The sequence below is a fragment of the Homalodisca vitripennis genome, chromosome 2 (assembly GCF_021130785.1).
Source record: "Homalodisca vitripennis isolate AUS2020 chromosome 2, UT_GWSS_2.1, whole genome shotgun sequence".
Taxonomy (NCBI): domain Eukaryota; kingdom Metazoa; phylum Arthropoda; class Insecta; order Hemiptera; family Cicadellidae; genus Homalodisca; species Homalodisca vitripennis.
In genome coordinates this window covers 86,926,202-86,951,426 of record NC_060208.1, presented here as the reverse complement: position 1 = coordinate 86,951,426, position 25,225 = coordinate 86,926,202, and the positions used below count along the sequence as shown (strand labels likewise).

Sequence of the window (25,225 nt, the reverse complement as noted above, 5' to 3'; positions counted from 1 at the left end):
TTATATTTTAATAACCATAGGTCTAGATTCCGCCGAAAACCAATGTGGGAAGCTAGATATTGCCTTTCTCTCCAAGGGAGAGTTACGACAAATACAGTCACCGAGATCATGGCAAAACTATGAAAAAGAGTCATCAGCACCCACATAATCAATGTAAGGATAGTCGAGTTATTCAATCCACGTTCAGACTCTATCAACGTCACACTTCCTTAAGTCGTAGTAGCTAACATTCCGATCAAATGGCTTCAGACAGAAGAGTGATATAGAAAACCCAAGTACAGGATGAAAGGCTTACTTTAGTATAGGCAAAGTATAGTATCGGTGGCAGCCTCTACCACTATGCGATTGTCGGAGGAAAAAAACGAGATAAAAATGACTCCATGTGGATTACAAACTGTGTTAATTTGAGATACTTGAATGAAATTAGCCAGATCTAGTAGATGTTCAGATGCACCATTTACAGGTACACAAACAAGTTTCAGAGGAACAGTTAATTTCGGGCTGGTTAAAGTACTCGGCAAGAATGATCTTTGCAGTCGGTTCACAGGAGGCAGACTTCCTCAACCGAGTTACAACAGATAGAAAATATATGATTTGGTGATTGATGAGGAATATAAACACCTTAAATTATAGATGAACCGCTTAGAAGCGATCTGCGCAAAGATCTCTTGCGCATAGGGGGAGGGAGGAGCAGGAGCTCGACCACGCCTACCGCCACCCCCTCTTTCACTGCCCGATCTATTTCCTTAATAAGACACATGTGGAAACCTAGTGTTTCCCTGCGTTTGTGTTTTGGAGCATCACGCCATGTTTTGTTATTCTCGTACTTATGGAAATAATAATAATAAAATAACTTCATTTTATTATATTAAATAATATTGTTTATGTTACGAATAGTCCTAAATTATGGGAGCGGCTTGTAATAAGAATCATGACTACAATCTTTCAGATCAACCTTTCGCATGCTTGTCGGTTTGGCCGGATATCTGTAAACATAATAGGGTCTCGGATATTTGCTATCGTTATATTAAACATGTATAACACTATGTTTCGAGGATTAAAATAGACCCTCTTCCTCTGATGTAATAACTTAATACACAAACGTGTACTTAAATCTTATAGTATGTGGCAATTGAGGTGATGTTTTTGACAGGAAGAAAGCAGTCAAGTTTTCCAATGCTGTATCTAAACCTATTAATGTCAAATCTTGACGGCCTCAGGATTCCCACATCGGCCCCTTTTTCAACATCTTCCTGAATGATATTGCTGATTCCATTGAGCAAAGTTCTTGCTATTTGCAAATGTTATCACAGTTTTTGTGTGTCATAAATAGCTTGGAGGATTGCCATCGCCTTTAGCTTAACATGCGGAAAACTGAACAATGGCGTGATGCAAATTGTATGATGATTGACAAAAATTGTGTCAGTATTAACTTCTGTCGAAATAAACATTCCATTGTTTTTTGTTCTACTCTTAGTAGCACCACTTATCTAAGAAGAACTGTGTTCGGGATCTTGAAGTATAATTAATGTTGTCGGATCTAAGATTAGACCTTCAAATAAACCACGTTTGTAATAAAGCGTCAAGAGCACTGGAGTTAATTTCCCGTGCCGTCAAGCATAGTATGTTGAAGCTATGAAGGTCCTCTACATTTCTCTTGTTACAAGCATCATGGAGTCTTGGAACACTATGTGATGTTCAAGGAGACAACAGGTGGGTGCGGTCTTCCTTAAGAAAATTAATAATAGTGGTGTTGACCACTCTGACCTTCTGGATAAACGGTATTTCATAATGCCAACATCCACTTGCTCAACCGATCTCTTCTTCCGTGTCTGCTGTTTGACGCCATATTTATATAATACTTGCATGCCAAGACTCCATAGAACCGGAAATTAAATAACGAAATCACATGATTTCTTTTTCGACAGTAAAAATCCTTCAAGCATATATTTTTAAAGAAAAATGTATACTATTCATATGCTTGTTGTTAATGTATTTGCTAAATTGTCTATATTTCTAGTTGGCACCAGTTTGGTTTTGGTCGTCGTCTTCATTTCCACCAGGAGTTTCATAAAATTTTGTAGTAGCAAAATAACTATGATTATCGCACACTTGTAAATAAACCTTTATTTACGGATAAATTGTCAAGGAGGATATAGCTTTGAGGTATCCATTTTGTTAAACCTAAGTTCATATTGTAACAGTCTTCGTAACAGTTTATGAACACCAACCAAGAATGTTATTACATTATATCACTCGTATTTTCACACTTCAAAATAAAGTATACATTATTATAAACAGAATAATACCACCAGCAAAAGAATAGTGATCTTTGCTGTAAACTCACCATGGGGATAATGTAGCAGAAATTATGTTCCGTAAAGCTAGTTCTGTTCTTAAAAGCATAAATAACGCTAATATAATAAATATTTTGTTCTGAGTTTTAATCCATTTTAACCCTTTGAGTGTCACAGCGTCGCTAATTTTGACGGTACGAAAAGTGCTTAAAGTGCCAGTGTCGCCAATTTTGACATTTCGTATTTCGATACAGTACAAGATTATTTTGGCCAAATAACCAGACAGCTGTATTCAATAGGTTCCAAACTATCAATAAATACGAGTTTTATTTTGTTTCTCTACTATTTTATCTGTGAAACTTATGTTGTTTGGGTGTACTTATCAAGAAGCCACTATTTTTGGACGAGTTTTCCTTATCGGGGCCAAAATAAATTACAGTATTAAAAACAACTAACTTTATAAATAACCTATTTTGGAATTTACAATTTATTACGACAATGAATTAAATAAAAAACTATAAGAACAACGTTTCATTATTCGAAAATGTCAGGTCATCCGTGTGTCTATTTGGAGACGATTTGGAGATAGGAAGTATGACTCAACAAGTATTTTTCGATTCATTATGGAAGGAGGAACGTATAATGAAGTTTATTTTGATCTCTGATAAGGAAAACTCGTCCAAAAATAGTGGGCTGTGATAATACCGAAGTACCTGTGCAATGATTCTGTCTCTCAGTCACGCGACGTAGCGGACGAGTACCGTGTTGCGTAACGGCCTTTCTTGTTGTTTATGTGCCGATAACCAAGCATTTGAGTAAATACAAAATAAAACAGTAACTTATACAGTATTTTACTGTATTTCTTTACAAAAGTAATGTAGTGATTTGAGTTGTGTCCAAGCGAAAAACGTGAATTTTCAGTGTAAATATTATTAGGGTTATTATTTAGTAAATGTAAACTTTTATGTAAATATTTTAGCAAGTATTTGTTTCTACATTTACTAATCATACTTATTTGTGTTATATTGATGTTTTATTAGATTTATTTGGAAAACTACATTATTACTAAGTAATTTCTATATTCTCTCAAATGAAGTACAGTTTATAAAATGTCAGTACCGGGCAGCATTTTGTTAATACATATAATGCCATGTTTTTAAAATTCTAGAATAAGATATTACACATGGGTTTTATTTAGAATTATATGGCCTTTATCACGATATAAAGAAAAAAACCTTAAAAATACCGTATACACTCAAATTAGGTCGAAACTTAACTTTTTGTACAAAAGTAAAAAAGTGTTTTATAAATACTAAAATTTTTACATTTTTATAAATCAAATTTTATTTATAACGATATGTATCATATTCTGCATTTAATAAGAAGAAAAACAACACCAAAATGATGGAAATCTGTGTAATGAAACTAAGAAAACCTTTTTACAAACTAAGGCTTTAATCAACAAAATTCAACTAGATAACCTTAGATATTCAATCAGAATGTATAAACAATTACTTAATATCTTCTTTAAATATAACAGATGATCTAGTTATGTTTACATGGAGTAAATTATATAACATTCTCCCCCACTGAATTTAGGAGGTAGTCATTGAAACGTTCAGGGATCCTTCTTATTCTTGATCCTCTTCGAGGAGAAACTATTTTATTTTCTTGATTGAACTGTTCAGATTCAACTTCAGTGTCTTTTGAAGAATCTTCCTTATTTCCTTGTGATGCATCTTCATGTTCATCCTCCACCTCCTGTTCTTCCGACCAATTGGATAAGTCTGTTACCATTAGACTTTTATCACCTCGGGGAGCTAAGTGTTTTAGTGAAACAGTAGATTCTCTTCTATTGGGGTAACGAATTAGTGCGTATTGTGGATTTGCTTCTACTAATTCAACTTCATCAACTAGTGGTTCGTATTTGCTGCTTCTTACATTTCGCCTGGTTAGTACTGGACCAGGTTGCAGTAACCATGCTGGTAGTGAAGTACCTTTAGTTGATCGGCGTGGATGTATGAACATTCTCTCGTGTGGAGTGCAGTTTGTTACTGTGCACAGTAAAGAGCGTATCGAATGTAGAGACTCTGGAAGTACAGACTCCCAGTATCGTTGGTCCAGTCCTTTGGATTTTAGTGACAGTATAACGGTCTTCCAAATAATTCCATTATACCTCTCAATTTGTCCATTTCCTGCAGGATTGTATGGACTGGTTAAACTTGTAGCAATCCCCTTTTGATGAAGATATGTCCTTATTTCATCAGACAAAAATGATTTGCCTCTATCAGAATGGATGTAATTTGGTATCCCACAAACAGAGAACAAGTTTTCCAAACATTCTATCACAGTACTCGAAGTCATCTCTTTGCAGGGGTAAGAGAATGGGAAGCGAGAGTACTCGTCAACAATATTTAACATATAACGATTTCTACTTGACGATGGTAGTGGTCCTTTAAAATCAATATTGAGTCTTTCAAAAGGTGAAGTGGCCTTTATCAATGTGTTGGTTTGTTTGTGGAATCTAGGTTTGACCTCTGAACAAATAGGACAAGATAAAGTCATTGATTTGATCTCATTCAAAGAATATGGCAAATTCTTGCTGCGTACCCAGTGATAGAAACGCGTTATTCCTGGATGACAAAGAGCCTGGTGCATTTCAAAAAGTTTGTTGTCAGTCGTAGAGGCATTACAGATCCGAGAGAGTGCGTCTGCAGAAACGTTTTCTTTACCAGGTCGATATTGAATGTCGTACGAGAAAGGAGAAAGCTCTAGTCGCCAGCGCATGATTTTGTCGTTTTTAATTCTGCTAAAATGTTTTTGGTCAAAAATAAATGACAAAGCTTTTTGATCAGTTAAGAGAATAAATTGTCTCCCTAACAAAAAGTGTCTCCATTTCTTAATAGATTCTACGATGGCCTGTGCTTCTCTTTCTACTGTTGAATGTTGTTTTTCACTTCCAGACAAAGTCCTAGAAAAGAAGGCAACAGTACGTCCATTTTGGCTCAGTGTAGCAGCTATTGCAACTCCTGAAGCATTAGTTTCGAGTATCAATTGATTGTCCGGTTCAACAGTCACAAGAAATGATCTTTCTATATTCTTCTTAATGTTTTGAAAATCACTAGCGGCAATGGAGGTTGGTTCAATAGGAAAATTCTTACAGCTTACTAAACTTCTAATCTTGTCAGAAAACCTTGGTATCCATTTGGAGTAGTATGATAACAATCCAAGTGTTCGTTTAAGAGAAGCAGCATCATGAGGCAGAGGCATGTCCAAAAGTGGTTGTAATCTCTCTGGGTCGGGACGTATAGTTCTATTTCTGATTTGATAACCAAGGATAGATATAGTATCTTGAGCAAATTTACATTTCTTCAGGTTCAATGTTAGATTGTATTTCTTAGCCACAGCCATAAACTTTTCTAAATTTTTATCATGATCTTGTTTACCCATTCCTCCTATTGTAACATCATCAATATATGCGAAAGTACCTTCGAGTCCTTCTTCTGAAATAATCTTATTTATAGTCCTTTGGAAAGCGGACACGCCGTTGGTTACTTCAAAAGGAATGCGTTTGAATTGATACAACTGCCCATTAGCTTCAAAAGCGGTAAGTTGTTTTTCATGCTCTGGAATTGGTATCTGATGATAAGCACTAGACAAATCCAATGAACTGAAAGTATCAAATTTAGCAATTTTTAACACAAGTGATTCGATATCTGGCAAAGGATAAGCATCCAATAATGTAAATTTATTTACTGTCTGAGAATAGTCTATTACAAGTCGTTTCTTGTGGTTTTCATTTTTGGTAATGAGCACTTGAGCTCGCCATGGAGAAACACTTTCCTCGATAACACCATCTTTCAGAAGAGACTGTATTTCACATTGTATAAATTTTTCATCTTCCCCAAAAAACCGCCTTGTCTTAGTCACAACAGGTCGACAATCTTTAGTCATGTGCTGAAATAATGATGGTGGTTCCACATTAGCACAGGCAACGTTTCAAACGGAGAATGATGATCTTGGTCCCCCAAAATCTACAGTAACATTTGTATGTAGTTTCATGATATCATGTCCTATCAGTACATCAGTACATAACCTTTCAATTACAAGCATTTTGATTTGTTGGTAAGCATTGTCTTGTACATACAGATCTACCCTAACATACCCTTTAATTGGTGAAACGAGTGACGTAGAAGCCATCGACACCTGTTTGACTTCTGGAAATGTTTTAAGGTTGTTAGCCTTTACAAAACTACTATCAATAAAACTATCAGAACTTCCAGTATCAACTAAAAACTTAGCAGAAATTCCGTTTACATTTCCGGATACAATTGCTTTAGATAATACTTTGGGTGTTACTGCTGAAGTTATTACGGGACATGTTGTTAAAGAGGCTGAATTTATCTTACCTTTTTTAAGATTCTTAGATAAACAAACTCTGAGAAAATGACCAGTTTTCGAGCAACCTTTACAAATAGCATCTTTTGCAGGGTAGTCATCTCTTGAAATATGTCTTGCTCTTCCACAAAAATAACATTTCTGTCGGAGTCCGTGTGCTGATACAGCAGCAGCAGTAGAATTGTCTTCCTGAGTTTTTAGTTTGTCTGAAGGAATCTTTAAATTACTACTCGTATCAACGTTGTGACAATATGATTGAGGTACACCTGAAGTCATGGAATAAGCGTCCGCATGTTTCTGAGCTGACTCTAAGGAACGAGCTATTTCTTCAACTTTTTCCAAGGTTAAAACGTTATGTTCCAGAATACGTTGTCTGATTTGAGAAGAATTTAAACCACTAATAAAGGCATCTCTGATAGACTCATCACTATAGGTTTTAGCATCGACATTTACGAAATCACACTCCTTACTAAGAGATTTAAGCGTTTGCAAATAGTGATTTATTGATTCTCCTTCTTGTTGTTTATGATTAGCAAGCAAGTGTCTAGCAAAAAGTACATTTTTCTTAGGTATGAATAATGTTTCTAAAGTTTGTATAGCATTGTTGTAATCTTTACACTCACTGATAAATTCATAGTTTTCATAGGTTAGAAAGTTCACTAGTACTCCAAGTTTCTCATCTTCTTTAACTTCAGCATTTTCTATGAATGTATTGAACGTTTGAAACCAATGTTTCCATTGTTTAGAAGCATTTGTTGTTTCAGGGCTGCATGCAAATTTCTCAGGTTTCAGTAGTTTTTCCATTACAGAGTATTGAAGTGAGTATAGCAAAATTGTTGATTAAATTGCAATGAAACTAAGAAAACCTTTTGGTACTTTGGGATTATACCGACCACACCAGTATGAAGAACACAAAAATAGAAATTTATAGAAACAAACATGATAGAACGAAAAAACAACTCTTCAATTACAAAATTACAAACTTACAAGCATTTCCAGGTATTGTGATCGGTATTGTTGTCGCTGTTATCTTATCTTTCTCGAGAATCCTGATTACGGCAGGCCGCGCGGCATCACGTGATTTGCACGGTACATCATTGCCTTTCCATTACAATTCAATTTATATTTCTGATTAGCCCCTCTAGAATTTGATATTTTACTGATAGGTACTATCTCGAGGGATGTTTTTCTTTCGTCGACATCAGCGCGGGGCAGCACCGAAGGTGCTGCCGAAGCCCGCGCTGATGGCCGGAGGCACTCGCATTTTGGGTGGCGGAATGTGATCAAGAATAAAAACAAGTTTTGAGTGTTTTTTTAATAAAAAGTTTAGTTTGGTAAATGTTTGTTTTTGTTGAATTTTTGTGTTTGGAGAAATGTAGAGGTAAAACACGGAAGTACAACAAAGCGATGCACCAGCTGAACGGGCGGCGAGACTCTGCAATCACGTTATCTACTAGACGCTCGACTTTGACCTCTGTCTGAGGATGGGGAGGTGTTTGCGATAAGACAATTCCTGTTTTATATTGACGAAATATTGTTCTACGCTAATCTAGTAATCAGTAGAAACGAAATGTGAAATAACGATTCATGTCTGGGTGTGGTCGGTATAATCCCAAAGTACCAACCTTTTTACAAACTAAGGCTTTAATCAACAAAATTCAACTAGATAACCTTAGATATTCAATCAGAATGTATAAACAATTACTTAATATCTTCTTTAAATATAACAGATGATCTAGTTATGTTTACATGGAGTAAATTATATAACAATCTGTTTGGTAGTTATTTTACAACAGCTTTTTTCCCTAAAGCTTACAAATATGCGAAAAACGGCGTGGCACTTTATGCATATGCATTCGGAATATACCCGTGGCACTCAAAGGGTTAATATAATATAATTTAATTAATTTTTATAAATTAAATTTAAAATGTTGAGTATTTGTACCATTTTAAGTGTTGTAAAACTCAATATAATATAGTATTCTCTAATATTTATAATGGCTGCCTTTAAATACTGCACAATCTCATTCATTGTAACAGATTTCGGTACTTTGGGATTATACCGACCACACCCAGACATGAATCGTTATTTCACATTTCGTTTCTACTGATTACTAGATTAGCGTAGAACAATATTTCGTCAATATAAAACAGGAATTGTCTTATCGCAAACCCCTCCCCATCCTCAGACAGAGGTCAAAGTCGAGCGTCTAGTAGATAACGTGATTGCAGAGTCTCGCCGCCCGTTCAGCTGGTGCATCGCTTTGTTGTACTTCCGTGTTTTACCTCTACATTTCTCCAAACACAAAAATTCAACAAAAACAAACATTTACCAAACTAAACTCTTTATTAAAAAAACACTAAAAACTTGTTTTTATTCTTGATCACATTCCGCCACCCAAAATGCGAGTGCCTCCGGCCATCAGCGCGGGCTTTGGCAGCACCTTCGGCGAAAGAAAAACTGATGTCGACGAAAGAAAAACATCCCTCGAGATAGTACCTATCAGTAAAATATCAAATTCTAGAGGGGCTAATCAGAAATATAAATTGAATTGTAATGGAAAGGCAATTATATACCGTGCAAATCACGTGATGCCGCGCGGTCTGCCGTAATCAGGATTCTCGAGAAAGATAAGATAACAGCGAACACAATAACGATCACAATACCTGGAAATGCTTGTAAGTTTGTAATTTTGTAATTGAAGAGTTGTTTTTTCGTTCTATCATGTTTGTTTCTATAAATTTCTATTTTTGTGTTCTTCATACTGGTGTGGTCGGTATAATCCCAAAGTACCCAGATTTCTGTATTGAATGATATCTTCATAGATAGATGTATGATCAAAGCCTGTACAGACGTTACTTAGCAATATGTATATTTTTTTATTCTATAACAATTAATTGCCTCTCTGAGTCCCTACATTGACGCTTTTAAACATATGTAATTATACAGTAGGTAGTTTTGAGCAGCTGGTTAGTGGTTGAGTTGTCTGTCAACCCAGTGAGATTTTATCTCTCTAGATTCACCTATTTTTTTCTTTTCTGCTAAGCCAACGATATTTACTGCCTGCCTACTGCTGAGCAAGATCTCTGACTGCGTCATTCTGATAAGGACAATTTCATGACATGAAATTCATGTGACGTTTTTGTAAAATGGTCTGTTAGTGTTGAAACGTAACAAGTGTTGTGGTAGTATTTCTGTGTTGTATTGTTAGCTCGACTACTGTGCCTGTGAGAATGTGAGGAAATTATCATCTAGGATACAGTAATTTTACAATGCTGTGTGTTGGATTGGCGTTTTTACTTATCATATCATCAGGTAAGCAGAAGTCTACCAATCTCTTGTGGCTCCTTGTTTTTGTAAACTTTGTTTTGCAAAAAGTTTATGAATTGCTTAATAATGTAATGATTTTCATTTCTGGTCATGTATTTATTTATGTTCAAAGTTTTTATATAAAAAAAAACAACTGACACAACAAATGTAGTTTTATTTGTTGTTATTAGCATACTAGGCCTATATTAGTAAAATACAGTGCCCAAATGATTTCTAAATCACTAGGCTTAACATAGCCTAGCCTACAGGGTTTGAAATCCTTTCGATAATTGTGAAAGTAACGGCCGAAGTGGCAAAATGCAAGTTTTGTGTTATCAACTTATTAATCTAGAAGGTGGCTAGTACCAAGAAGCCATCTTTAGAACAAAAGTTAACTAAAAATATGCTTTTTTTACATTTAGGTTAAGAATTGTTCTTTCTATTACGTTATGTTTTAAACCTTACTTCATGTAACGTGAGTTACCAAAATTACAGATTTTTCAAGTTTACTTATGTAATACACAACCAATAACAATAATAAAACGGATTCTATTTAAGAAAACTATTACAAGTATGGTACTATTTTTTTTTATTTTTAAATTTGTTTCATTTGCAGGAATTTCATATAAGTTTTTCTGTAACGTGAGTTACTGTAAAGATATTTATTCATAGCACTTTAAACATTGTTTATATATTGGAGTTCATACTAATACAAAACAAGCTCTTAACATAGTTAACCTCAAAACAATTAAATAATTATGGTAATATTTATATTTGTATTGGTCAGAATATAATGCCTGTTTTAATTGTTCAACCATACTTCTAAATATAAGTGTAACATGAGTTACCGAAATTTGTTCCAATATTTTGGGTTTGATCTTATGATTTTAATAAATATAAAACTTGCATTTAACTTAGATAACCTTACCTTATAAGGTTATATAAATCTTTTTATTCAGGAAATTATTATTTGATTTATTAGACCCACTTCCAGTACACACCAATATGTTGTAACGTGAGTTACCACTTCAACCTAGAAGTGAGTTCTCGAAGTAACCTTTGTCTTTTATTTTGGTTACTAAGTATTCCCAAAATGTACAGTTCTGGGTAGTTGAGTAGGAGGTAGATTAATATTAAGCCTAAAAAATTAATCTGTAATATTTTAAGATTAAGAAATAATCTTCAAACTTTTCTACTAAGCAAGAAAATATATGAAGTGCCTGTTAATGACCCAATTGTTCCTTTGACAAGTAGTGGTACAGTAAAGAAATATTCTATATATAATCTGGTGTACAGTGATGACTCTGACCTTTCTGATGAAGAATCATCCGTTCCGAGTGTTTCTAGTGAACTAATTAGAAAAGAAAGCATCAAAAGTGAAACTTTTGTCCTTGTGCAATTTTCAAGTGAAAAAGACTCTTTTATGTTGCTATTTGCCAAAGTGGTAAATTGACAAGTTTGGAGACATTGAAGTAATGTGTTTGAAAAGTGATAAAAACTGTTATACATTCAAACCGATCGAAAATGATGTTACTTTCGTCAAACTTGGACAAATTTTGAGTGTTCTGCCTCTTCTAGAAATTAAAATGAAAGGTGGAAGATATTATTATTTTAAAAACAAAATAAATATCAGAGAAAAGTAAAATGTTAGCTACACAGACTGTCTAATTGTTTTAAGCGTTAGTGAATATTCTTTATATATATATATATATATATATATATATATATATATATATATATATATATATACAAACCATGTAAAAATGTAGTCTATAATTACCATAAAGATATTTGATCTTATCTTTTTATTCTTTCATAGTTGTGTTATAAGAAAAATACTAACTGGAAGTTATAGAACAGGCCTAAAGCAAAAAATATGTTGTTTTTAGAAATAATAAAACTTGTTTTTACACTGGTAAACAGTTGTATTATTTTTACAATTAAAAACAAATATTTAATTATGCCAAACTAAAATAATTAAGTGTACTGATACTAAAGTAGTTATTAAACACAATTCAATATATAAAATTACATAACAAAATTTATTTCTACAAATAACAAATGTCCTTAGGAAAGAGACACAATGTAACATGAGTTACTGTAACGTGAGTTACTGTCAATTGGGTCAATAGTATATTATTAAAATTATGTTTTTTCAGTTCTTATTGTTGTAGTTGTCACAGTTAAACTACAAACTCTTGAGTCAATCTTAAGTATTTAGATTAAGAAAATTAAACATTTAGGACAAAAGTTGTTTCATGTTAAAGTTTGCTTTCAAATTATGACGTCCTTTTTGTGTAACATGAGTTACCGAAACTAGAGAATTATTATTACCTTAATTATTAGTCTCAGGAAGTTGAAATCTGGCCAATGTGTATTATAATTCTTGCTTAATACTGCAAGATATTTTTGCTTAATATTATGCTTTAAAAATTAAAATGTTTCAACAAATAACTTAGGACCCATGTTGAAATGTAACGTGAGTTACCATGGACATGCCCTTATTAAAATCCTACAGAACAAAACAATATAAGGTTTGACGGGGTGGAAATGAGATATAAGATGAAGTTGTAGAACATAAAAAATGGAACAACTGTTAACACGTGGAGCAATATTTCCATGTTGTACATTCACGTTGGGCATCACGTGACCTTTGGTGACTGTGATTTAACCTCATGATGACGTCATCGGATGTGGCGACATCTTCGGCATACTGAAATGAACAGAATTTTGATCCAAATGAACAATGTTTTTTCTTAATTTTGAGCTACAAATTAACTAGTTGTTAATTAGCTGTATTCTTTTTTTTTCTTGTGATGTTTTTAGCTCTCAAACATTCATGATCACTCCATCTAAAGTTTTAATATTTTACTGATCAGTACTCAAGGGATGTTTTTCTTTCGCCTTTGGTGTAATATCGCATTGATGGCCAGAGGCACTATTAACGTTTTTCAACTATTGTACTAGTACCTTTTAGGAGGATTTCAAAAATTGTCAGGCTTTCCAAAACTTATAACACAGCCGTAGTGTGTTCTGAATGGATGCACCAAAGTTTCCATGATGCTTCATTTTGTTATTTATCAAGTTTAGTGAAGTTGCATGTCACTTCATGGAATTAGGCTGAGTGTTAACCAACATTTTTACATTAGTTTTATGGATAAGCATAATGGCAAGAAGAAAGTTGCAGAATAAATAAATTTATAAACAAACTGAGTACAATCAAAGGCTTTCTTCTTAAATTTTGTAATATACCTTGAGTTAAATGTATCAGACAGTTGCCTAAGAGGCACAAAAACAATAATCACAGCACATCCCACTGATTCATTTAAATACTTTACTCTAACAAAATTATATATTCAGCAATTGAGGATATTTCAAGGATATAATGTGCTGCACGCAGTGCAGTGCAGGGTTTTGACAATACTGCAAGAGCAAGCTTGATGCTTGCCACCTCGAGTGCTAGTCATTAGTCCGTGAAAATGCTAGAGGCAGGCCTCACTTGGCCTTCATCTTGCTTTCTCTTCGATATACAGTGTTAGTTAAAAGTATGGATGTACTCTGTTTAGTTTTTGATAGATAAAGACGGAGGGATGGAACTTGGGCCACCTTTCTAGGAAATAGAAGTGAACTCATTAGTCACTGTTACAACTTTGCCCATTTCCCCAAAATGGATTTTTGGGAGGCGACCCAAAATTTTTAAATGTAAAGACCCATTAAGTGACACTTCATTTGAAAGGTCTTGAAAAAAGAAGAAGAACAGTGGAAACAAGAGCTTCCTATATCAACCCAGTACAACATGGCAGCTCATTGGAATTAATTAAGTTAAAAGCATGGATGTATTCTGCTCAACCTTCAATGGGCAAAGATAGAAAACTGAAACTCAGTACATCCCTCTAGGAAACAAAAGCAAAGCATTTCCAAACCAAAATGGGCTTTCTGGGGGGCAGTTTAAGTTTTTAAATGTAAAGTTACAGTAGCACTAGTCATTACAATTACGTTAAGCAATAAAACAGCTAAAGCTTACTAACCTACGTGTTTTTTATATCAGATGTTCAAAATTCTGTCCCAGGACAGTTTGGCAATGTCCAAGTCTGTTGTAGAAACTTAAAACGCACGTTAACGGTGTGGGATTTGTTGAATTTCCGCTACTATTCTGTTCCTAAGTTCATTAGTGTAAGGGTTTTGTTTAATAGACATTGTTTCATCCCTCCATCTTTATCCATCAAAAACTAAATAGAGTGTACTTTAACTCACAATGTATGTGCTAGATGACTAAATATGTGCTAGTTGGTTGATAAATTTACTTCCAATCATTACCTAATTTATTTAATGAGGTTAACAGTGTATTTTTCAGAATCAGTACCAGGAATAAAGTCTAGTGTCATTAGTTTTTACTGTGGTTTACATGTTTTTAAATGCAGTTTGATTTATTTTAGCTTGGATTATAAATTAGCAACTATTTTCTTATTATCTTATTTTTTGCAGTTTATGGGTACAAAATACAACTCACGAGTAATGGTCCAGTGGTGGTCGGCGCAACTATTACTTTCAGGGCCTCCATAACAGATGGAGACAGACCTCCGAGTGGCTCTTTCCAGTTCAAGTGGAAAGACAATGCCATCCCCCCCCACTCAAAGACGGTTAGTAGTTACGGATTTTATGTTGGGATAACTTGTTTTGAATTACAACAAAAAAGATTTGTCACAGCTCTTAAGATTGCTTGTCTTATATGAGAATTTGTCAAATTATACACCTAATATTAATGAAATTTCAATTTTAACAAAAGGATTAACCTTTTCCCCTACCCCAAGGTTCAACCACATTAATTTGATTGCTGACGCATTGGAATTTGCACGAGATACTAGAATCAAATTTTATTTCAGTAAAAATGAAAATAAGAGCAATGTCAATGAGCCATTGCCGCTTTCCCTTAAAAATTTCAACCAAAGTCTGGATGGCAGCCCCCACCCCTGCCCAATGACCATCCTATTGAGCAGTTTCTAAATGTAATATTAGCCAATGTATCTGATCAAAAATTTATTGAAAACTTGCCACAATTAAAGAATATATCATCTAAGGAAGAAAAAGCCATTAAGTCATTAAAATATAACTAAAATATCGTAATTTTACCTTCTGATAAGGGGAATTCTACAGTAATCTTGAATAGCAGTGATTATATTAATGAGGCTAACAGGCAATTACAAGATTCTACTGTGTACATGACTTTGGACAAAAGACCCAACTAACGATTTTAGTGCAGAAATCAAAGAATATCTCTTAGAAAATGGCCCCAAGCAAAATATTTCTAGTAATATACTTAGAACTTTAATACCAACACAACCAAAGTCACCTGTATTCTACATGTTACCTAAAACACACAAACAGGTAAGACCTCCTCCAGGCCGGCCTATTGTTGCAAGTATTAGAGCTCCCACAGAAAAAATTTCTGCTTACGTAGATGACATTCTACAACCTTTTGTCAGAGTTGCCCTCCTATATCAAAAATACCGATCATTTCTTAGAAAGATTATCGGAAATTCCTCAACCATTATCTGGTGAAGTAATATTAATGGTTGACGTAGAATCACTCTACACCAATATTCCACATGATGAGGGTGTCGAAGCAATTGGGAAATTTTTAGATGAAAGACCGAAAAACACTTTACCCACTTCTAATTTTATCACATTTAATTACTATGATTTTGACTATGAAATATTTTAAGTTTCTAGACAAAAACTTTCTTCAAATAAAGTGCACAGTGATGGGGACAAAAATGGCTCCTTCATACGCCAATCTTTTTATGGGGTTACTCGAGAAAAACTTTTTATCAACCCAACACTTTCAACCCTTGGCTTGGTTTCGTTATATTGATGATATATTTCTTGTTTGGAATAATGGAATGGAAAATTTGAAACAATTCCTAGAAGAATTAAATGATTTTTCATCACTAAATTTCACCTGGAAAACATCGACAAATTCTGTGACCTTTCTTCATGTAGACGTTTTATTAAATAGCGGTCGTTTTAAAACTAAAATTCATGTCAAGGACACAAACAGTATGCAACATTTACATTATGATAGCTGCCATCCACAGTATATAAAGAAATCTATACCCAAGGGTCTTGCTCTAAGAGCTAAGAATCTATGTACAGATGACTCTGACTTCCAAAATTATGTAACAACATTATCAAATTCATTAATCAACAGAGGATACCCTGCAAAATTGATTAACAGTGAAATAGCTAAGCCTAAAAATACAAACCATGTTTTAAGTGTTGTTGAAAAAGATGCCAAATTTGTAACTCAGTACCATCCTGGATTACACAAAGTAAATGGAATTATAAAGACCGCCTACAAAATATTGGAACAATCTCCAGTAACAAAGGATCTTTTTAATAGACCTCCTAGAATTATTTTCAAAAGACCACCAAATTTGAAAAATCTATTAGTTCATCCAAAACATATTAAAGATAAAGACAACAGTCAAAATTTCAAACACAAATGCCATCCATGCAATAAACCACGCTGTGGAATATGTAGTATGATGCAATCTACAAACTGTTACAAAAGCTGTGTTACGCACAAAAAATATTCTATAGCAGAAGAAATCACATGTAACAGTGAAAATGTAGTATATAAATTATCCTGTCAACATTGCCCTAAAGACTACATTGGAAAACATCTACGTCACTTAGGCTGAGGATGAACAATCATCGAGCCGATGTTCGACATCAAAATTTACTTAGACCCGTATCTGCACATGCTGTCCAACACAATAAAACCTTTGAAAATTGTTTCTCTCTAATTGGCATCAAGAAGTTACAAAATTATGACAATAAAGACTACACCAAATTATTACTAAGAAGATATAAACAAGCAAACATAATGGCTCTTCAATCAAAATCACCAGTTGGATTAAATTTGAGACACAGTTAATTTAAATTCATTATTCAAACATTTTATCTATCTCTGTGTTTAGGAAAGGTTACATGTTTAATTTACTTGTTTTGATACCATATGTTTTTGTTGTTTACAATGTTTTTATAACCTTCATTTTTTGTTTGTTTATATTTTATTTGATACATGCTTTTGATAATGTTACTGAAAAGTAACGAAATATTAATCATTTCGATTTGAAGAAACGTGTTTTGTTTTCTTTTATACATATAACCTACACACACACACACACACACACATATATATATATTATATATAATATTACTCTTGTTGTTTACATATTATAAAGTAACACTACAATTTTAGTAAACCTATATATATATATGTAGGTTATATTATGTTATATCGGAAAAAATAAAGATTAAAATATTAGTGAATATTCAACCAAAAGTAAGAGTGTGAAAGTATAATGATATAGTCTAATTCGTGATACAGGTGGATGGAGACTTCACGGTCTCCTACTGGAACGTGACCTACCCCAAGGACATGTACAGTCCCGGGACTTACGAGGTTCAGGTTGAAATCAGTAAATGGACAATATTCTACTGGCCAGTCGCCAGCAAGAGGCTGTGGTTTGAGCTAACACGTAAGTAAAGTTCTATCAGTCAGTTGGTTTAACACTTTCACTGCCGACAACGTAATTTGACGTCGCGCAAGGAGTTCTATAGACTGCCGACAACGTCATTTGACGGCGCCGACTTTTACAGTAATAAAAACTCATTTAAACGACTATGAAATTCGGCATTGATAGTCATTCGCTAATTCGATGTTTTTGTTTCTTACTCTATGTATTATAATCTATGAAATGTTGTTGGCAGTCATCTGTAACATCGGAAAAAAAGTGGTTTGTTTACCGCTTCGCGTCGGGGCGTCGGCTATTTGTTGTCGTTCTGCTACCGTAGTTCGTCGTCTGCGTCGTTATTGTTTTGCTTGCTATTACGTTTGTTTATGATTGTTTTGTGAGTAAATACAATGAATCGTAACAGTATTGAAGACAATCAAGTTCTAGAAGAGTTACTCAGATGTTCAAGTGACAGTGAAAGTGATGATTTATTCCAAGATGACACAGATAATGATCCCGATTTTACTACTGATGGACTTCTTGGAGATGCAAGTAAGTTTGTTGACATTGTATTTTTACTCAAATAACAAATATAAGCAAATTAGTAATAAAAACATTTATTCTTGTGTTTTGTAAATAATTGGTTTATTACAGAATTTTACAGTTTATTGTTTATTTTATTTTATTTATTTTTTATTTTTTATTTTTTATTATTCAAGACTTTCCACACTAAAAAAAATATTTCAGCATAAGTAAATTTTAATTGTAAACATGTGTAGCTATAGTGTTAGTAATGACAATTCTAAATACAGAAAAAAAATAATAAAAAATATATTATGCTACAGACTAGTACATGGTGATGTTTTTTTGGTCAACTTTTTATTTTTTACAAAAACGTTATGTTTTTAAGTTTTCAACCAAGACTTTCTGTTTGAAAATATTTATGCATGAGCATCTGTGTAGAAAGAGGAAGAACTTAGCTTTAAAAAAATGTAAGTCCTATGGTTTTCTTATAATTAGTTAAAAAATTATATATATTTAAAAATCGTTAAAAATGGGCGGCAGTGTAAGAAAGTTGTCAAAATTAGGAGGCGGCAGTGAAAGTGTTAAGTGTGTAATTGATTTTAAAACTTTTGTGGTTATAATTATCGGTACTTTGGGATTATACCGACCACACTAGTATGAAGAACACAAAAATAGAAATTTATAGAAACAAACATGATAGAACGAAAAAACAACTCTTCAATTACAAAATTACAAACTTACAAGCATTTCCAGGTATTGTGATCGGTATTGTTGTCGCTGTTATCTTATCTTTCTCGAGAATCCTGATTACGGCAGGCCGCGCGGCATCACGTGATTTGCACGGTACATAATTGCCTTTCCATTACAATTCAATTTATATTTCTGATTAGCCCCTCTAGAATTTGATATTTTACTGATAGGTACTATCTCGAGGGATGTTTTTCTTTCGTCGACATCAGCGCGGGGCAGCACCGAAGGTGCTGCCAAAGCCCGCGCTGATGGCCGGAGGCACTCGCATTTTGGGTGGCGGAATGTGATCAAGAATAAAAACAAGTTTTTAGTGTTTTTTTAATAAAGAGTTTAGTTTGGTAAATGATTGTTTTTGTTGAATTTTTGTGTTTGGAGAAATGTAGAGGTAAAACACGGAAGTACAACAAAGCGATGCACCAGCTGAACGGGCGGCGAGACTGCAATCACGTTATCTACTAGACGCTCGACTTTGACCTCTGTCTGAGGATGGGGAGGGGTTTGCGATAAGACAATTCCTGTTTTATATTGACGAAATATTGTTCTACGCTAATCTAGTAATCAGTAGAAACGAAATGTGAAATAACGATTCATGTCTGGGTGTGGTCGGTATAATCCCAAAGTACCTAATTATCATTAGCCATTTAATTGCCTATTAGGCCTAACATTGAATGTTTTCTCAAACACAATTTTGATAAAACTTGGTGGCTTACATCAGGTATTTCTTTGATATAACTCTATATTTTCAGAATTTGTAAATGTCATGTACTCATATCATTAAATACATACTGTTCTGTGCTTGATAAGATTTTTTTGTTATACATGTGGTTTCTAATAATGGTCAAATGTATGTGTCATTTAAATCCATCTCATTATTCCTTCATCAGTAATAATAATCCTTCTTTATTTGTACAGGATTAATTATGTTTGGTAACATCTTTACTGAGTTGCTTGATGCATCGTATTTTGTAATTTATTATATATGTAATTAAGAAATCATAATCTAAATTAATCTTTGAACTAAAAATTGCAAATCATTTTTTTCTTTAATATTTTTAAGAGATATATCAAAATAATAAATTAAGATATATTAGCAGTTTAAGATCTGCATAATACCCATAAAAAACATTTTTGTAAAATATTTAATTGTGAAAAACAGTTTCTACTGTTTTAACACGTTTAATGCGGTTTTATAATGACTGACTGCTTAATTCAATGTACTACTCAATCTATGCACTCATTTAAGGTTTTCCTCTGATAGTTACTTAAAAAAGTAGATTTTTAGGTTTAGTAATGATGTACCAAATGTTATTGCTTTATCTGCAATCATTCGGGAAATATTAACCCTCTAAGTGGCAAGCGCCGTCTGAGACGTATGATTCACGCCGCCGCGAAGTGGCAAGCGCCGTCACAGCCGTCGCTTCACATTTAAGGCCGTTGCTCCGCAACCGTCCATTATTTTTAGGCCTAGTTTGAACTATCGTATTCTCCATGAAATTTCCTATACATATCATATAGTATAGCGTGTATTCATGTTACTAATGTTTGCTGGCTTAAATGATTCCGACGGTTTTTGTATGACCTGGCGGCAGACGAGAGAACAGCTGTCTACTCGTCTCGTCACTGTTTTGTTTGGTGACTTTGCGTACTGTTATTGTCAGTATATTATTGTTTATCGCGTTGTTCGTGTTACCGGTAAATGTTTAGGTTATTCGTTCGTCATGGAAAATGTTGGGGTACTTTGGGGTTATACCGACTACACCAGTATGAGGAACACAAACAAATAAATTTATAGAAAAAAAAACATTATAGAACGAAAAAGCAACTCTTCAATTACAAACTTACAATGATTATTAATTGTTAATGGGTTTCCTGTGATGCCCAGAAAGCAGCAATATCAAGGATGAGTGAGTCTAGTGGATTTCCGCCTTCAGCAGCAACTGCCGACCGCAACGCATATTTTAGATGTAGGCAACTAGTCATGATCTTGTAAAAAACGAATGGGTAAATCCCAAATTCTCATAGTGTCATCCATCACCAATCTATTACACACACAGTAAAACACGGAAGTACAACAAAGCGACAGACACTTCGGCACGAAAAGTACAAGAATGCGGTGCACAAGCTGAACGGGCGGCGAGAATCTGTAGTCACGTTATCTACTAGATCGCTCGACTTTGACCTCTATCTAAGGATGGGGAGGGGTTTGCGATAAGACAATTCCTGTTTTATATTTACGAAATATACTGAGCTATGACAAACTAAGCCACTATTATACTATTATAGGCCCTACACTACTGGGAGGAAAAGACAAGCCCCTTCTAGTGACTCGGGAGTAAAAAAACCAGTTTATACATAGATTTAGTTTTTTTCCCATCTAACTTTTTTGTTCTTGTAAATAGAAAAAAATGTATAAGAAGTAATTTGTTTAGAATAAAATTGTGTATATTCTGTGAATTTGACATTATTTTGTAGCTCCAGTAGTTTCAAAGTGACGGACAGTAGAACTTAAAAATTATTTTTTCTAAAAAGATTTTTTTACACATCTACAATGATATTAATCTGAAAATAATGGTAAGGCACCAAATATTATATTTATTCTTATTCTATAGTTCATAAGGAAAACAAAAATATATAATGTTGCTAGGTTATCACTTAGATAATATTTTCTAAAAATAAGTTTAACGATCACGGCAATTTACCCAAAAACGGCCTGCCACTGAGACCACAAATGACCGCCACTTATAGGGTTAAGCCTGTGTGGGTCTTTATAAGCACCCTGTATATAATAATACAATAATATTGGTGTGCTTTACACACTTCACAATTTATTTTTACAACCAAGAACATCCATAAAATTACTTTTGTTGCCATAAATTACTATCAGGCTTCGTTCATTTTTAGATTGCCCTCCACATAAAAATAACATTATGTCTGGTGCATTATGAAATATTCAGTATATAATGCAATCATATTTTGAATTTATCCGTTTCTTTTATGTGACACTGGAACTTATAGATTTATTGATTACCCATTTGTAACACTGTCCATAATGTGAAATGAATACACAAAGCGCTGCCAAAAATGTGTTCCAAAACTAAAATATTCTGTTATGAAGATAATTAATTAGTCTCTTAGGATAAATTTGTATTAGTCAAATCTTATCTTTCTCTTATACCTATCTTGTTTTATAGGTAAAAGTTCTAGCAATAAAAATTGTAAAAAGTTGTACTTTATCTTTATAAGGTTCAAAAGTTAGGCAAGATAGATAAATAGCTACAAGAATTATACAAAGATTTATGCAATTATAAAAACCGTCTGTTATAGTTCAAAATCAGTATTTCATAATTTACGCTGCTGCTATGAGTGATCATGATTTTTTTCTCAATAGTAAATTATTTAATGATATATACAGGGTTAATAAAGAGTATGGATACTCCTAATTCATTTTTAACAACCGCACCTAAAAAACAAAGCTCAGTATACATCTGTAGAGTACAAACCTGCTTTTTTCGGTTAGTATTACAAGATTGTTCCTGCTCCCAAAATACAACATTTTTAGCCTAACTTAACACTCGTCAAGCTACTTTTAATTTTAAAAGTCTCTATGAAAGAAAATTAACAGTGAAACTTACCTATCGCTCAAGCCAGTACAAAATGGTGGCTAATTTCAATTTAAAACATTTATAATTGGAAAAGTATGAAAATCAATTTTTTAGCATTAAGCAAAACCCGCTTAGCAAATAATATTGCTAGCAAGCTTTTACCTGCCTTGACAAAAACGTGTTGCCAGCGTTATCAACTGTCATTTGACACAAGGGAACATGCATTAGTTTGTTGATTGTATTCACAATGTTCATAACTGGTTATTCATTTAGTTATCTACTATTTGTGCAGTACGGAACTCGTTAACATGAATGTATATCGATTTTAATAATGTGTGGTAATCAGATTGGATCTTTTGATGAGGTGAAAAACCTATTCAATGACACTTTTCGAAATCGTTCGTTCAAAATCAGCAGTGAAAAACACCATAAAACGTTTTGAAGAGACAGAGTCAAAAATCTTCCCAAAACCGGAAGACCAAAGTCAGTTACTAGTGATGAAGTATCAGTGTATGTTTTTCAATGTATTGAAGAGAATCTCAATGTCTCCACTTATTCTGTTTCAAAAACTTAAAATATTTCCTAAATGTTTATAGTACGTATGTAAAGTTTTGTGCAGTAACAAATTCAAACCTTAAACTCTCAAGTCTGTTTTCAGAAGACAGCTTTAATCCAATTTTGAGGGTTGATGATGAGGAATATTGCTAATAATACAGTAGCATTTAATAGCATTTTCACAGATTGTGTCATTTATGTGAAATGACATGTAAACCATCACAACTGTCGGTATTGGTCTGATGTTAACTCTTGCTGGATGAGAGAGTATTCAGATATTGGATATTGAGATGGTATTCAGTATCCAGAATAATGAAACGTTTGGTTGGGTATTGTAAGAACTCAATTTGTTGGACCCTGTTTTATTGAAGGAAACCTTACATCCACAATGTACCTGGAAATGTTGCAGCAGCAGATTATCATGGCTGTTCAGTCAGCAAAAAATAACCTTGATGTAATCTGATTCTAGCAAGATGGAGCACCTCAGTACCATGGCGGGAATGTCCATACATATTTTGACAACATCTTTCTTAATTGTTGGATAGGTAGAGGAGTTATTAAGTAACCTGCAAGGTCAACCTAATAACTTATCACCATTAGGTAGGACCACATTATAGACAATGTGTACAAATTAAAACCACAGTGCATAAATACTTTGAGAAACCAAACTGTAGAGAAGAAATTTAGAGTTCTGTAGGAATCTATCTAGCTTCCTACTTCATGATTTTAGAACAGGTTCGCACATTTCAGACGGTTGGCGGGGAGCAGTTTCAGGATTTGTTATGAAAAGCTGTGGTTAGTAAACTAAATGAACTTTGATTTTACAAACATTTCTATTTATAAAACATATTTGTTTTGTTTTTAGAATAAAAAAATAATGTTTTTTATAACTTGTTACTTTTACCAATTTTAGGTATAGTATTTAAAATTATAATAATTATTTATACTAGCTCGAGATAGGGATTTTTAATTTTCCCTGTTAATTGTCTTTCATAAAAATCTTCAAAACAATGTTTAACTGGACGGAGGTACATTAACACTTTTTAAGTTAGGTCGGTTAATTTGATATTTGGGGGGCAGAAGCAGATTTGTACCCTTCAGAGATATACTGATTTTGATTTTTCAAGGTGCGGTAATTAAAAAGTTAACATGGGGGATCCATACTCTTCACCCTGTATGTATATGTACAAATATATATATATATATAAAATATATGATATAAATGCATGTACACCAATGGCGCAGTGAAGCGGGTAAGGCAGTTATCTAACGATAACCAAGTCAAGCAATGTCGACAGCTACTCGGGTGGGTGACTGATGAGTATCTGACCTTGCAAGGATTCAATTACTTCATACCTGTTTGTTCTGTTTAATGTAATTACATTGATCCAGAATGTAATGTTGTTACAACAAAGTCTCGATTAAACAACTAACCATGCAAATGTAAATCTCTCCAGCTTAAATCTTGTGTTAATTGATAATTTTGAAGTAAAAATTGTATACAGACACCCAGCTGCAAAACTAAGCGCTTTAGATCTAAGTTTGTTTGACTCAAGGAAAAACCCCCTAAAATATGTTACATATAATAAATAACAAGTATAACTGCAGTCTAGTTGCATCATGTACCAGCTTGAGATAGGTACTGTAGTTTGATTGGCTCATATTTTGGTATGAATTTTCTTATTTACTGTGTAGCATTGCTCAATGGGGGGATGAACTTGACGCAGAACAATAAGTCTGTGGAAAATAACGATGTGAGTTCTGCTGCTGAGGTCACTCACTGGATCTCATTCTCGGACCCGGATGAGGAGTTCTTGGCGGAGAATGCCACCTTAATACAAACCTTCTGGTTTGTGGACTGCATCTACTATGGAGCCACTTCAGACCTTAGTTTCCGGTATGTAAAGTCAAGTATTATAAAATTCTTCATTTATTACCAAAGTTAAAAATTATGTACAATTGTAGATATCAATTTCCGTTAATTAGGATCTAAAATTAATTCAGTCAACATATTTATACATATAGAAATAAAAACAAATCAAAATTATAATTGTAGGATTATCTATTGTAACAAGTTAAAAAGTCCTATTCTAAAACATTAACAAAACTAAATAATAATAGGATCTACACTTAAATATAAAATAAACTTTCAGATAATACACCAATCTTAACCTTTAACAAGTTATTATTTTATAAGCATTCATTTTAAATCTTAGCTCTTAGGTTTAGTGTTATACCTCACGTTTAAGTTTTCCTGTTCACATTGTG

At 33.5% G+C, this 25,225-nt stretch overlaps 1 protein-coding gene across 4 annotated transcripts in view; it reads left to right on the top strand.

The window, feature by feature from the left end:
* The first annotated feature begins 9,758 nt into the window (after positions 1-9,758).
* Positions 9,759-25,225, top strand: part of LOC124354319 (melanocyte protein PMEL) — a 59,476-nt gene continuing 44,009 nt past the window's right edge. For 2 of the 4 annotated variants that reach the window (XM_046804679.1, XM_046804677.1), the window contains exons 1-4: positions 9,761-10,011; positions 14,491-14,645; positions 17,399-17,549; positions 24,653-24,854. In XM_046804679.1, the coding sequence (XP_046660635.1) occupies positions 9,969-10,011; positions 14,491-14,645; positions 17,399-17,549; positions 24,653-24,854 (551 nt within the window). In that variant the 5' untranslated portion in view covers positions 9,761-9,968. Of the gene's footprint in view, positions 10,012-14,490; positions 14,646-17,398; positions 17,550-24,652; positions 24,855-25,225 lie in introns of all 4 variants that reach the window. The other 2 variants (XM_046804676.1, XM_046804678.1) reach the window with 2 other exon arrangements.